General features: G+C 39.0%; 2 protein-coding genes, 1 long non-coding RNA gene and 1 pseudogene across 3 annotated transcripts in view; 1 reads left to right on the forward strand and 3 right to left on the reverse strand.

Annotated features, from left to right (window-relative positions):
* Positions 1-2542, forward strand: part of epha4l (eph receptor A4, like) — a 29879-nt gene extending 27337 nt beyond the window's left edge. The window contains exon 17 of the mRNA XM_048264537.1: positions 1-2542. This exon is cut by the window's left edge and continues 507 nt beyond it. The gene's annotated coding sequence lies outside the window, so the exon portion shown is untranslated.
* Positions 2543-3952: 1410 nt separating this feature from the next.
* Positions 3953-9855, reverse strand: LOC125307891 (NACHT, LRR and PYD domains-containing protein 1-like). The gene is made up of 8 exons (XM_048264023.1): positions 9836-9855; positions 8856-9638; positions 8425-8598; positions 6834-7007; positions 6515-6688; positions 6242-6415; positions 4696-4869; positions 3953-4554 (listed from the first exon to the last, which is right to left on the reverse strand). Exons 1-6 carry the CDS (start codon positions 9853-9855, stop codon positions 6379-6381), a joined length of 1362 nt encoding a protein of 453 aa, XP_048119980.1. The 3' UTR covers positions 3953-4554; positions 4696-4869; positions 6242-6378.
* Positions 9856-9908: 53 nt separating this feature from the next.
* On the reverse strand, positions 9909-11387 carry LOC125307892 (annotated as a pseudogene).
* Positions 11388-11396: 9 nt separating this feature from the next.
* LOC125308827 lies at positions 11397-15255 on the reverse strand. The gene is made up of 4 exons (XR_007195988.1): positions 15157-15255; positions 13405-13498; positions 13085-13169; positions 11397-12089 (listed from the first exon to the last, which is right to left on the reverse strand). It is a non-coding gene; the product is annotated as an uncharacterized LOC125308827 (long non-coding RNA).
* Positions 15256-15796: the final 541 nt, after the last annotated feature.

The following is a 15796-nucleotide window of genomic DNA, read 5'->3' on the forward strand; positions in this document are numbered from 1 at the left end:
ACCGTTTTTAGTCCGTTTTTCGTGAGGTGTGTTCTGAAGACGGACGTCCTCTCAGACCAATAGAGCTTCCACGGAACATTGGAGGTGTGTGAGAGACCACACCTCAGGAGAGTCCATCTTCACCGTCTTCCAAAATAAGATTATATTTTGTTGAGACATTCTGGATTTTTTCTTCAGGTTCTGTTTATTTTTTACCTTCCGGTTCCCCTCTCTTGTCTCTTTATGGAACCCCACATGTCACAAGCCCACCAGTGCCGGATGCCTTACGTTGGATCACTAGACCACTGAACATTGTGGTCAGTCCATTCAGTGGATTTTGATCCGTTAACCCTTAAAGGTGTAGGTTTTTGAACATTCTAAGTTCCACAACAATTGAAGGTTCTAAAATTCTATGTTGAATTCAATGAACCCAGATATTCTTTAGAATGTTAATTTCCCAACATTCCCGTCACACCGGTGTGACGGTACTCCAAGAGTGAAGGATTATTCCTTTGAGACTTGACGTACAGGACACATCAGTGAATAGACTGATATGACAAACAGGACCCTGACTGACGAAAGAAACATAAACATCTGAGTGTGGACATGTGGTCATGTAGATAAATGTAAATCTATTTTTTTTTTTAATTATTTTTCATTATTGTATGATTTCTAGAGCTTTGCATATGTTCCGTTACAGCAGTGGTGTATTATGAATGCATTCAAATCCATTGATGTTTCTGTGAATGCTGAAGGAGCTGCTGTTTTGCCCTCCACTTGCATGATATGCAGTTTGTCTGTCTGTCTGAGCGGCCATGGTGTCCTGAGAATCACCCCAACACAGCTCAGCTCCAGAGATAATAACATGGCTATGTTCACACAGGATTTTGATTAATTGAAATACAAAAAAAGTAGGATTCAAAACTTCACACACAGATATACTTATTGCACTTGCCACTTAAACAGGTGTATGTTTTGACAGTGTTATAAAATGAGGGACCTCTCTCTCTGTAATTTCTCCTCCTTTATTTATCTGTTTTCTTCTCTCACCTCGTCTGCCCTTTCCTTCTCTCTCTGCGACGCATCACTGGACACGTGCATGCTGATATCCTGTATGGTAATAAAGAGTTCCTGAATCCAAGCCATATCTCTGAGAACCCAAGTAGGTTCCAGAACACTGATGATGTCACTCACTGATGATGTTCTTTCTTCACGTGCTGATGCCGACACTACACCTGTGTTTCTGTCCTACTGAGTCATACTGTGTCAGAGGTTAGAGTTTCTTACAGACTTTTACTGTTTATTTTTTTACATCGGCTGTGTTTACATGGACAAAAATAATTGATTACGGACCTTATTTTAAAGAAGACAATATTTTGGTTAAGGTGTAGGGCTGTGCAATTGATCAAATTAAAAGAATCAATCATTCTAATTTATGTCTGACGATTATGAAAAGAACACAATCTATATATAATTATTATTTTGCTGCATTCAATTTTGTAATAATGCTCTCATTTTGTCTGGAGTGTAGACAAATTGATGATATTTTATCAAGTCATTGAGTAATCGTGTTAAAATTGTGATCTCAGTATTGACCAAAATAATCTTGATTATGATTTTTACCAACACTGAAGCCCTATTACAATGTTTACATGAATTTCTTCATTAAACATTCTGGTTTACCTATTATAGAGCATAGTCCAAATAATAACATCCACCCAAAAATGCTGCAAGACTCTAGGACATTCTGATTTAAGGTGTATGCTGTACATGTGTACATAATCTGACTTAGCTCGGAATACTTCACATCTTAATTCAATTATTGCTTACTCCTATTATGATCTTATGGGTTTAGGCTATCAGAAAATGCTGTTTACATTCGGAATATTGTCTTAATAAGATCAGGTTAATATTGGAATATTGTTCTCCATGTAAACATATTAACAACACTATACATGCATTAATGTGTCACTTGAAAGAAATTCAAACCCATTATCCTCATAATCAAGGCAACACATGACTGAACCAGACCTGTCCAAGAACAACAGGCAGGGAATGTGGAAAATAAGAAAGTGCTGGAGCCTTCAAATAAGTGTTCTTATGCACTATATAGGCCTGCAGTATACTTAATTAAGTAGTAAATACATTGTACTTTCATATTAGTACATATTGTTATGGGATGGACAGAGGTAGGATTAGTATACTAAAGAAGGAATTGTACTGAAGTAATGACTCCTAATGTGAAGTAGGACTCAGCAGACACGTTTGTGTTCTTCAATGGCCCAAGGTTTGTAGAACTCCATGTCTGTTATTCTACCTGACACTAAAGAGTGTGTGAGATGTGAAATTGAATGCCCTATGTGGAGACAGCCACTGCTTCCAGTACTACTCGGCTAATGTTATGTTAATGTATGTTAAAACGCAAATGTAACAATTTAATGATGTGTGTGTGTTTACTATTCTTTATCTTCTTTTTACTGTTGTTATGTTAACTACAATGTAACTTATGATATTATTTATGACCTTTTGTATCTACTTTGTAAAATAAAATTAATTGACTAGACTTGCTATTTTTAATGCTGAAACATACTGAAGTGCTGTGTAAAGGCTAAACAGAAAGAATGAGCAGAAGATGAATTCTTATTTTCTTAGTTTATTATGAAACTAAATCTGAACTGAGATTATAAGTGAAGCGATTTTTTACCAAAAGAACATTCCACCATTTCTACCAGAGGAACAAACGTAAAAAAGCAAAACACACTTTTAATGGCTTTAATGATTTAAGGTTCACATAATTTACAATGTTGTTTTAATGTAAAAAAAAAACGTAACCCTCTATACTATAAGATAGCCTTGTAGACTACATTTACAGAAAGCATTTGCTCAGGCAAAATGTGTTTCAAAAATACAAATGAGTTTGTACACTACCACAGAAGGGGAAGTTTCACAGGGAGGAAAGGAAAACAGTTCATGACGTCACCGGGTTGCTAGAATCACCCAGTATACTTACAGTGGAATGTTCAAATGTACTTAAAAAAGGAAGGGTGCGAGGGTCAAAACAGTTGAAAAGAAAAACTGGCAGTGCCACAACTGTGGATCTGCCAATGCCTAACACTGTACATTAAAGTCTGCAAAACCTACTGGCTTAAGCTATATGATAATATACAGGGGTTGAATTTCCCACCGCATCTGGAATTGCAACAACCCAACACCATGCAAAAATCAGTCGGTAGTGTCTAAAGCCCTGCATCTGCACCGAACAACAATGCCTAATGACAAAGGAGTTGTAGGACCCGTCCCAATACCTCCCCTACCCCTAGATTTTTGCCTTAACCCTCGTTTTTGCGCGTGCACGTGTAGGGCTAGGGTGTCCCATTACTTTAGGGAGCAAGGGGAAGTGCTATTTTCCCCTTAAAATCAACCCTCAAAATATAGCCAGGACCGATGCAGGCTTAAAACGAAGTGGGAGATGAAATTACCCAGGATACCGTGCAAGCTCACCCGAGCCAGCCACATTTTTCATATATTTTTAGAAATAAGCATATTAAAATTTGAACTTTGTTGAAATGTTAGTTTGATGCACATCTGATGGACTGTTGAGTTTTGAACACTAATGTTAGAAAATATCTCACGAAGCTATCTGTTGATGTTCATGATATCTGCTGAGTGCTTTGAAAGAGTCTGCCCATCAAATAAAGTTATATATCTGATCTGGGTAGTTTCGTCAATATTTAAGGTGTGTGTTCTGGCATTCACATGAACACGTATATCTTTGTTGATTAACCAGACGTAGATAAACCAGCACAGCCCACACAACAATGACCGCTGGAACGGGCATGTTCCTGAATGAAAATAGTAGCAGGCTACTACCGGTAGACACGTTTAGCTGGCGCCGTGGACGTAGGTGAGCACGTTTCACACGCTAATTTGCATATAGTGGTGTCCCAATTCATAGGGAAAGATCTTCACCTCCACTTCCCTTGTCGAGGGGGCTTTAACGTTGAGGGCAATCAAAACCAAGTAGAAGTTTTAAGGGGGGAGAAATGGGACGGACCCGTAGAGTTGCTTGTTATAAAAAGCACACAATCTGAACAGTATAACAAAAAACAAAGCATCCTAATCCAGGAAGACTAAAAGTCATCACTCACATCAAAACACGAATCACCAAAACAGACTACCCAACAGGTAATCGCTACCTGTCGACACCAAAACTGCATCCCTCAACACAAATGAAGACTTTAAACAGACAATGTGATGACACAAACAATTCACTAGCTGTTCCTTCAGAAAGTCTGAACTAATTGTGAACTCCGAAGGTGAGGAAAGGTGTTTCTTTTAATCAATTAGCCACAGGTAGTGACACCACTGCAACTTCACCTGTACATCAGTGCTTTCCCTACCAAGTGACATAAGTTATCCAGATGCCATGTGACATCATCATATTGCCCAAAAGCATCTACCAACTGACTACATGGAAATGGGATTCCGGTTGTGGGATATTTGACATCAGCCAGGTTTTGGTTTCACTCAGGTAGAAGTCAACATCCTCACTCAACTAAATAAGGAGAGTTGATGCTGCGAAGAGAAAACACAGTGAGTTCTTGTCTGCAACTCATTCATATAATCATAGCATTACTGGTTTTATCCACTGGTTAGTGACTTCACTTCACCTTGCTTATGACAGAAGTATATGTGAAGGAATTAATTGATACATACTCGAGTTTCTCCAGTTTAAGATCAGGAATGTCCAGGAGCTCGGTCAACGGGTTTGTCCCCAAGTTTATCGGGTGATTCCAGTTCAAATACAACTCCTGCAGGTGAGAAGGGTTTCGTCTCAGTGCCGCAGCTAGAAATCCACAGCCTTTTACTGAGACGCTACAGTTACACAACCTGAAATCATTGGAGATGGAAATGTATGATTTTAATAAAATAAAAAAAACAATCCAATCAAATTAAATGTAATCCATTGCTAACTACAGATTACATGGCAATTTTTGTAATCAGTAACGTAATCAAAAGGATTACCCAAAACATGTAACATAATCTGATTACTTTAGGATTACTTTTTACACAATTTGCACACGACATACACATTCTTATTTTCCACTGTCTTTAATTCAAAGTTGTGATGAAATTGCCAAGCACTGAGCACATTTTTCCCAACTGGAACGGGTCTATCGGTTGATGTCAACGGCTCCTCCATCTTAGGTTTTGATTTGAACCTTTTTCTTGTCAAGAAACTACACAGGCAATTGGATGATAATGAAATCTAGTGGACAAACCAATGGGCTGCTGCTTGTCAAATTAAAACATTAGCTAGGCTATCATAAAAAGTTGCATTGTTTGCATGATAAAATGTAATCAAGTTACCCTGGGAATCCAGAGTTCTCGCGAGAGCATAATTTGAATTGTTTCTGCGAGACACTCTGGCAATGAGTAATGATGCACATTACTTTTACCCCTTGCATCGCGAGGAACCAATCACATTGGTGTATCTGATATAGGCGGACCAGAGGCGAGCTAAACAGATGACAACAGCGCTACAACGAATCAGTCAGTAAACATTGGTCGTATTGTTATCCAATTGCGTCGAAGTCCGGGAATCAGTCAATAAACATTGGTCGTAGTGTTATCCAATTACGTGCAGTGAGATTTTCAAATGCATGCTTGGTGCTGCCCCTCGAGTTGGGCCATTACATTAGTCATGGCCAGACCCTTAAGGCCCATTCACACCAAAAAACGATAACGATAACGATAACTATAAATAAATATCGTTCTCGTTAATATGAATGACGACGTTCACACATAAACTATAACGATAACGACATGAAGAACGATATCGTTGGGGATCACTTTCAGAGCGATTTTCACAACGATAAAATGCTAATAGCCAATCAGAACCCATCGAATTTTAGCCCTCACAATTATTAACACAATGAGAGACTTTGTTTATCGTTGTTCAGTGTGAACGCTTTTATCGTTATGGTTATAGTTATAGTTATCGTTCTTGGTGTGAATGGGCCTTAACTCTAGAAAGATTACCAGGGTCTGGAAGCTCCAGGCTATAATCAAGTAATCCCCAACAATGTAACAATGCAGATTTTTTTGTAATCTGGGCTGATTATATTTACTTGATTTTTGTAATGTGATTATGTAATCCAGATTACATGTACGCCGCAGAACAAAGCATATTATGAGTGTGGAAAAGCATGAAAATTCTTTGTGCGTGTGTGTGTATGTAATCAATTTCCTGCTAACATACTTGAGAACCTGTAGCTTGCAGTGAGCTTTCTCTAGCCCGGCTGCTATTCTCTCCACTCCAGCATCCTGAATCTTGTTGTCCCTCAGATGCAGCTCTAAGAGACTAGAAGACTGGGAGCTCATGATGGATTCCAGAGACTAGCAGCAGTCATGGGTGAGCTCACACTTATTCAACCTTATTTAGTGGGGAGAGACAGTGCAGCCATTAAATAACCAACTAAAGTCTACCAAAAAGCCTTAGAAACATAAACATTTGGTGTAAAGGATTACGCACTTGAGTACTTCAAGTCTGCACTGTGGTTGGTTCAGAACCTCACACAGTGCATGAACTCCCGCATCTCCTGATGTGTTCATGCTGAGGTCAAGCTCTTTCAGGTGTGATGGGTTTGCTTGCAGGGCAGTTGTCAAATCCCTGAACCCTTCTTGTTTTACGCCACACCATCTCAGCCTGCAGATTAAAGACAAACACCACATGTGGATCCAGTGGTGGGAATTGTGTTACCCAGTCATGATCGACATCAAAGCAACACCATGGAAAATTGATATCTATGCCGCTAGGCATCAATATTATTACTTTTAGTACTACAACTTACCTCAGCACCCTGAGTTTGCACTTTTGAGTCTTTAGAGTTTCTGAGAGCTTCTTAACGACAGAGTCATTCAGTTGGTTTCCACTCATATCAAGTTCTCTTATACTTGCTGAATTAGAGTTGAAAGCTGAAACCACTGCATCACAACTCTCCTCATTTAGTTTGCAGCCATTCAACCTGGAAGAACACATGTAAATACTTGTTTAAAGATGGCATGTGTAGGATTTTTTTAAAGCCAAGAAATAACTGTTGATGTGATGTTGAAAAGGCTTAAGCCTTGTGTTTTTCAAATATCAATGTTAAGATATCAATCAATATCAAGTTAGCTATACCAATTTGGTTCCCAAGAGGCACTGGATTGAATGCAATGCAAGTCAACAGATCCGTTTGGTTACAAACATATTGGTGTATTCAAGACAACCCTAATCCAACAGATTTAATGTTCCTTTAGTACCTGAGCTTTACTTACAGTATAAAACATATTGTGCTATTTGTGGTCATACAGAACAGATTGTGACCACAAATAGCACAAATTACATGTTTTATACTGTAAGTAAAGCTCAGGTGCTAAAGGAGCAATTTTCTTGTCTTTTTTGTGTGTGCATGTGGATTACACTGGAAATCCAGAGTTCTGGCGAGAGCACAATTTGAATTTGCTTAGCGAGTCACTCTGGCAATCAGTAATGATGCTCATTACCCATGCCCTTGGAGCCAAGCTTCACCAATCACATCGGTATATCTGATATACAGCCAGACCAACGGATACCTTGTTTTAGCTAAATAACTGAAGCTAAGCAGGTGTGGGCCTGGTTAGTACTTGGATGGGGGACCTCCTTGGAAAACTAGGTTGCTGCTGGAAGTGGTGCTGGTGGGTGGTCAGAAGGTCGCACTCTCTTTCCTCTGGCCAAAAAGATCAATCCCAATGCCCCAGTGCAGTGACGGGGACACTGTACTGTAGGAGATCCCGTCCTTCGGATGAGACATTAAACCGAGGTCCTGACTCACTGTGGTCATTAAAGATCCCATGGCACTTATCGCAAAGAGTAGGGGGTTCCCCGGTGTCCTGGCTACATTTCCAACGTGGCTCATTCAATCTGGCCCCCTAATCATCCCCCACTGTAATTGGCTCATTCACTCCCTCACTCTCCACCTCAAGCTGGTGTGTGGTGAGCGTTCTGGCGCATAATGACTGCCATGCATCACCCAGGTGGGTGCTACACATTGGTAGTGGTTAGTGAGGTCCCCCCTTCCCTGTGAAGCGCTTTGAGTGTCGAGAAAAGCGCTATATAAATGTAACGTGTTGTTCATATAGGCAGGCTAGAGGTGAGCTAAACAGATGACTACAGCATTACCCATGCCGTTGGAGCCGAACTGCACCAATCACATCGGTGTATCTGATATAGGCGGGCCAGAGGTGAGCTGAACAGATGGCGATATTTTCAAATGAATGCTTGGTGCCGCCCCTCAAGTTGTTCATTTTCATTACTCATAGCCAGACCCTAAATCTCTCTAGATTTTGGTCTGGATTTCCAAGCTACATGTGGATAGTTCTGGATGTGGATTAAGAAGATCAAAGTGAACTTTATGTACTCACCTTAAATTCTCCAAGTTACAGTCTTCAGACCTCAGAGCCAAACAGAGCTGTTTCACCTTTCGGAGCTGCAGGTGACTCCCACTCAGGTCCAGCTCTTGCAGAGTGGACGACTTTGATCGGAGAACATCAGCAAGCATCTCACAGCTTTTGTTTGTCAGGTTACACTTCCTAATCCTGAACAATAAGATATTTTGTTAATACATTTCAATGAAGTGGATGCAGTCTTTAAGTGGTTTAGCAAACTGATTGTGGGTATATCAAAAACATGACATGCATAAGATTACAGAAGTGTAACTATGAATGAAACTTGTCAAATGTATCAGGAATGTTATTGGGCTGCCTAATTTTTAGCTAAATCAATTTACTGTTAAAACACCAGTTTAGATCAGTAACAAATTAAAATGCTATAAAGTGAAAAAACCTTCACTCACAAAAGCTGTTTAACAACTTTAACAATGGGGAGCAGCATTTGTAGAGCTTCATTGGATCCCATGTACTGACTCAGGTCAAAGATGTCCAGGTCATTCTCTGAGGTCAGGAGTATGAAGACTAGGGCAGCCCACTGGTCAGAAGAGAGCTTGACTTTGGGGAGGATTTTTAAGCATAGGTAAGTTTGGACTTCTTCAATCAAATGCTGATACCCTAGCTCATTCAGACAGTGGAATAGATTGATGCTTTTCTCAGGTGAAGGATTCAACTTGATCTTCTGCCTGATGTATTTGACTGTGTCATCGGTTTTGATGCTTCTCCACTTAAATGGCAGAAGGCTTTTTAACAGTTTCTGATTGGACTCCTGTGAAAAACCCATGAGGAAGCGGAGGAACAGATCCAGGTGTCCGTTGTGACTGTTCATAGCCCTGTCCACTGCCTGCTTGTGCAATCTGGAGATATGTAGGCCTCTGGAACTAGGTCTGGCTTGTTCTGATTCAAAGACACTCATGTTGTCCATCAGGAAAGATAGGTGAGCATAAAGAGCTGCAAGGTACTCCTGAACAGTCAGATGAACAAAGCTGAACACCTTTCCCTGGTACAGCCCAGACTCCTCTCTAAAGATCTGAGTACACACTCCTGAGTACACTGAGGCTACTTTGAAATTAATGCCACACTCTCTCAGGTCTTCCTCATAGAAGATCAGATTGCCTTTCTCCAGTTCTTGAAAAGCCAGTTTCCCCAGTTTGAAAATGATCTCTTCTAGGGGTCGACCAATTATCGGCCTGGCCGATTATTAGGGCCAATATTTAGCATTTTTATAATAATCAGTATCGGTCATTTTTTCCACCGATAAGCCGATATTGAAATGGATAAAAAAGGAAACGCGCTATTTTGTCTGTAAAGCTCCCTGGCACGATGGCAAAGCATCCTCTTTGTGACAGGTCCCTTAACAAGCACATAGTCCATTGTGCAGGCCTACTCTATGAAAATAATTGCCATCACTCAGCTCTTAGATTAACATGATACACAGGATTTACACTTGCAAAGTGATGCAAGTTGATAGACAATTGTGTATCAAAAGAAGAAAGAAAAGTTTGCATAATTAAATGATTTTTAATTACATTTTTGCAGCATATAGCCTTATCTACCCCCCCTTTTGACAACTGACATATCGGTTTTACTCGTTGTGTACTTCTCCTTCATAACATTTATCTGATTGATCAGGAAGTGTGTGTACAGTTGAGTGAGAGTCCTGGGGAGCTCTCCTTTGTGTGCCTCACTGAACAGTATCTCTAAAACAGTGGCTGCAATCCAGCAGAAGACTGGAATGTGGCACATGATGTAGAGGCTCCTGGATAACTTCAGGTGTGTGATGATTTTGTTTGCCAGATTCTCATCACTGATTCTCTTCCTGAAGAACTCCTCTTTCTGTAAGTCATTAAATCCTCTTATTTCTGTCACCCGGTCAATGAACTCAGGAGGGATCTGACTGGTTGCTGCTGGTCGGGTGGTGATCCAGAGGAGAGCAGAGGGAAGCAGATTCCTTTTAATGAGGTTTGTCAGGAGCACATCCACTGAAGTTACCAGTGTTGTGTCACGGCACATTTCCTCACTTGTAAAATCCAGTGGAATTCGGCTTTCATCCAGACCATCCAAGATTAGCATGACTTGAAATCTCTCAACATTGAAGATATATCTTTCCCCTGCTTACAAAAGTGTTGAAGTAACTCCATTAAGCTTAAAAGCTTCCTACGTTCCTACAAATTCAGCTCCCTGAATGGAAGGAGAATCATTAACTGAATATCTTGATTGGCTTTATTTTCAGTCCAGTCTAGGATAAACCCTTCAACCGTGAATGTTTTCCCAATGCCAGCAATGCCATTTGTCAACACAGTCTTAATGTCTTTCTGTTGTCCAGGTAGAGGTTTAAATATATCACAGCAGTTAATTGTTGTATTCTGTGTTCCAGCTCTTCTGAATGACATCTCAATCTGTCTTATCTCATGCTCATAATTTACCTTTATTTCTCTTCCCTCAGTAATAATTAAATCTGTGTAGATGTTAGTCAGGGAGGAAGAACTAGTCTTCCATTTTTCTTGCCCCTCATAAAGCTTTGGCTGATGTCTGTGAAAGAATTACAAAAATAGTAGAAATCATTCATTCATATCTTGTGAATGGTGTATCTGAAAGCCAGAAAACCTTTGAGATGGGCAGTCCTAGCTGATTCACACAAAACTGGTAACCATACTGCTAAACTTAATTTTAAACTGAGGTATAAAGTCAGACTATTCTTCTCAGCAGTGGATCACTCCTAATTAACATGCTGTAGGCACAGTTAGGTGTCTTTGTATGGTAAACTATATTTTGAATTTGACTTATATATTATGAACAGTAATTTCCTGAACAGTTCAGCAAACTAAAACAAACCTTTCTTTAGAATCATCCGCTCTCTTAAATTTGGAGGATAACCCATAGAGTTGTCCCTTCTCATGGACACCATGCTGGGTGCAGGTGAGGGAGGTCTCCTGCCACTATGGATGGACAACATGGTTTTGAAACACAAGAACATGAATGAAACATTCTGATGAGGACAATGTATTAAATAAGAGACCATTTATAGGGATGCACAATATTGGATTTCTGTCGATATTCAATATGCCAACATTTTCGAACTAATTTTGCCCGATAGCGGTGACTGATATGCAAATCGTCTTTTTATTTCTTTGAGGGTCTCTCCTTTACTAGAATTAACCTTCCTCTTATTGTGATGGCCTAGTTGTAGCATATAAGGGCATACAATTGTCCATCTGATTCATTCTACCCTAAGTGTATATTTTTAAAAAAATGTAGACATTCACTCATGCCTACATAGGGAAACCCACGTAGGCTGTAACGATAATATATTTTTAGATTTATTTATATGCCAGGAATATCTGCAGAAATAATCATATTTTCCAATGTTGAGAATACAATTATTACACTATTATCTACTGATATAGGCCTAGATGTTGTACCAATAATATCGTAAATTCCTAATAATCTACATATTATATAATGAAGCAATGTTATGAACAGTAATTCCCTGAACAACTTATCAAACTAAAACAAAACTTTCTTTCATAGAATCATCCTGCTCTCTTAAATTTGGAGGATACCCCATAGAGTTGTCACTTCTCATGGACACCATGCTGGGTGCAGGTGAGGGAGGTCTCCTGCCACTATGGATGGAAAACCTGGTTTTGGAACACACAAACGTGAATGAAATATTCTGATGAGGACAATGTATTAAATAAGAGACCATTTATAGGGATTGACAATATTGGATTTCTGTCGATATTCAATATGTAACATTTTCAAACTCATTTTGGAAGAATGCTGATAATGATATAGAAAATATTGTTTTTTTAATTTCCTTTAAGGATGTCTCCTTTACTAGAATGAACCTTTTACTCTTACTGTGATGGCCTAGTTGGTGCATATAGGGGTATACAACGTCCTCTCTCATTCATATACCCTAAATGTATACCCGTACTTAAGGAAATGGAGACATACACTCATGCCTACATAAGGAAATCATTGAAACATGGTGAAGATGTAAAATATTTAATTTGACATATGACATTTGAACAAATTTGTATGATTCTTCCTCTGAAACCCTAGTAGGTTGTGACAGTAATAGTATTGCAGATATATCCGCCAGGGATATCTACATAAATATTCTATGTTTTCAATGCTGACAATGCAATTATTTACCTGTTATCTGCTGTTATAGATGTTGTACTGACAATATAATAAATCCCTAATAATCTACATATTATATAATATTCCTTGAATGATTTCTCTTTTACTAGAATTAACCTATTAGCCTACTCCTATTGTGATGGCCTATACGGGCATAAAACTTTCTCTTACCCTTTAAAAAATGTAGACATTCACTCATGTTGATAATAATAAGGGAACAATTGTAACATGGTGCAGATGAACACAACTTTATTTGACATATGGCTAGGCTAGGCTAGCAGTGTCAGACTGGGTTGCTGCACACAAAGAGATGGGTAAATAAGCTAATATCCCAAAAAAGTTGCCATATTACTTGAATAACAAGCTGGAACAAAATCGAAGAATGAATGAATTCATTCTGCAATATACTTTGGCAAATAGGATGAAATGCCAAATATTAATGTTATAAAATAGATTGTAAGATGAAAAATATGTGACATCTGCATACCTCTTCTGAATTGGGAGGTTTGTATCTCTGGAGTTAAGTGGGTATTCCATTGAGTTCTCAGTCATGGTCTGGTCTGTCCTTGGCTCTATACAAATGCAAGTAAAAAACAAATTGATCAAGGGTACAGTATGCAAAGGGTTCCAAAGCTGTTAAAAGATGCGCTAGTTAGTGAAAAGTGCTACTTCTTTCTGCGATGTCACTTTTATATTTTCATCGTTTATGTTTATTTTCTCTTATTTTAAAGACTTTTGACCGACAGAAATTTGGAATTCAACAGTTTAAAGTAAAGTTTGTTGTTGCTGTTGAGGATCATATCTTACCTTGCTGTGTCATTCCGTGTCGGTGCGGCAGTAGGCTACGACTTGTGCAGCATGCAGCTCCTGGAGTTGATGCATTTCCCCCTGCTTTTCTAACCTTTATAGTTAGACATTAATGGTGTTATTTTGTCAGTTCTTTATAGCTACCAGACTGAGACAGAAATCTTATTCCTTATGTCTTTTGTATTTCAGTTCATATTCACTTTCAGTTTAACTTCTGCTATCAACATCTACTAGAAGTCATGTGATAAGGAATTGGGCTAAGCCAGGGGCTCCCAAACTTTTCCATGGAAAGCCCCCTAAATACAACTAGCGACAATACTACTGAAAAAGTAAAAGTAAACTAGAAAAAGTAATTCCAAGGAATTACCAGTGCATGGAAATGCAAAACATATGATATAAAATATACAGTGTTAAAACAGATAATGTAGAGATAGTTACAATGGTTTTGCTGAGGTAGACATGGTTGTTGCAATGCTAAATAAAGCTGTTTCTATGATGGTTGCTAGAGTAATAATGTTGGTTGCTATGGAAACTGACATAGATGCTTTATTTCAATGGTTGCTATGTTGGTTGCTAGGTAGGTGGTGGTTTAATATAGTTGGCTGGAGGCATAGTTGATGATAATTGACAGTTGGAATGGCTGAACAGTTAAATAGTTGGATAGTTTAAACAGTTACATTATTTGATAGTAAATGATTGTAGTGATGACTTTTATTTTGAAACCGTTGTGGGCAGAGGAAACAGTTGGTGGGAGTCATAGCAAGAAGATGGATGGATAGAAAGATTGAATGTGCCGTATATCCTATATCTTTATATCCTGGCCTAGTTGAGCAGAAAGCAGTTGATACAGGTGCAATCAGTTTAATTGGCCCTTTGAAGGGGCCTAGTTGAGCAGCTGGCAGTTGATACAGGTGCAAATCAGTTTAATTTGCCCTTTATGATGTCATAGTGTCAAGGCAAAGTCTATGGGGGAAAATAAGCAAGGCGCCATCTTGAAATGGATGGAGCCTTCACGTGCTATGGTAATTATGGTAAATACCAAAAGCCAACATGGAAAATGCACATGAACACCCCCCTCATGTGGTATTTTTTATTTGTGAATTCTTACACTGTGATGCTGTGGAACATAAGCAGCTCACCCAATGCATTTACTAATGCAGTCTTTTAGCTCAGCTTTTAGTCACTAGCTATATAAGTATAAGTTCAAACATTTTTTACAAGTTACAATTTGTCTTGTTTTTCTTTCATGTATGGTATAGGGTTTAAAACCATTTCAAAGTTCATTGCATATAGTAAGCCAACTGGAGTTTGCAGACAAAGTCATGTGAACCGTCCGCTCTAGCTCTCATGACCGTGTAAACATGGATGTGTTTGAACACTGCAATGCTGTGTAAAATATAGCCTACCTGTCTCCTACCTCGTTCATTATACCAACCTTGCTCAATAGCAAACTGGAATCTGTTTAAGCCCCCAAAAAGTCACAACTCTTTTTAGTCATGTGATGTTATGTGATTCTAAAGTATTTAATTTACTCATAAAGACACGTCATGAAGCCTAATCAGAATTAGACCCAAGCCATAAACAACACTTCTTTTTCATGTTCACACAGCTTCTCACCTCTCATTATCACTTTTATATTTACATCTTTTATGTTTAGCCTATTTCTCTTATTTTAAAGCCTTTTGACCAACAGAAGTATGCAATTCAACTGTTTAAAGTAAAATTTTTGGGTGTTGCTGAGGATCATCTTACCTAGCTGTTTGGTGTGTTATTCGGTGTCTGTGCAGCAGTGTGAGGAGGCGGGGAAAAGTGTGCTTGTTTATCTGTGTGCATGCATATGTGTGTGTGTGTGTGCATGTGTGTAACTCTTTCATAATCTTGTTTTTACCATAATAAGAACAGTAATGTTGACTGATTTAGTAAACACTACAATCCAAGGTGACATTAATTTGGGAATCAAACCCATGCTGACCAACTTCCAGGTGTGTGTCTGTCCTCCTAATTATGTCCAAATTATTTGTTAATTTCAAGTTGTAGCCAGTTCTGAAATGCAAGCAGGGGCGTGTCTACAGTCTACAGATGGGCTGGGGAGGGCATTGCCCACCCAGAAATAAGCCTTGCTCATGAAGAGGAATCATCTGCTCAGCAAAGATAAGAAATGATGGGGGACGCTATGGTGCAACTGACTCAGCGCTACCACACTCGGGTCCAAGTGTCTACTCTCTCTCTCACTCACTTCCTGTCAGTCTCTCGCTAACCTACTTTAAAAAGAGATAACAAATGGCATAAGGGCATGGTGCAATCCCATATTTTGGGTGGGCACATTTATTGTGTGGGTACATTACAACATAAAGCTGGATGGGCATGTGTGTACTTAACTTCAATGGGCACA

The sequence above is a fragment of the Alosa alosa genome, chromosome 15, assembly GCF_017589495.1.
Source record: "Alosa alosa isolate M-15738 ecotype Scorff River chromosome 15, AALO_Geno_1.1, whole genome shotgun sequence".
NCBI classification, from domain to species: domain Eukaryota; kingdom Metazoa; phylum Chordata; class Actinopteri; order Clupeiformes; family Clupeidae; genus Alosa; species Alosa alosa.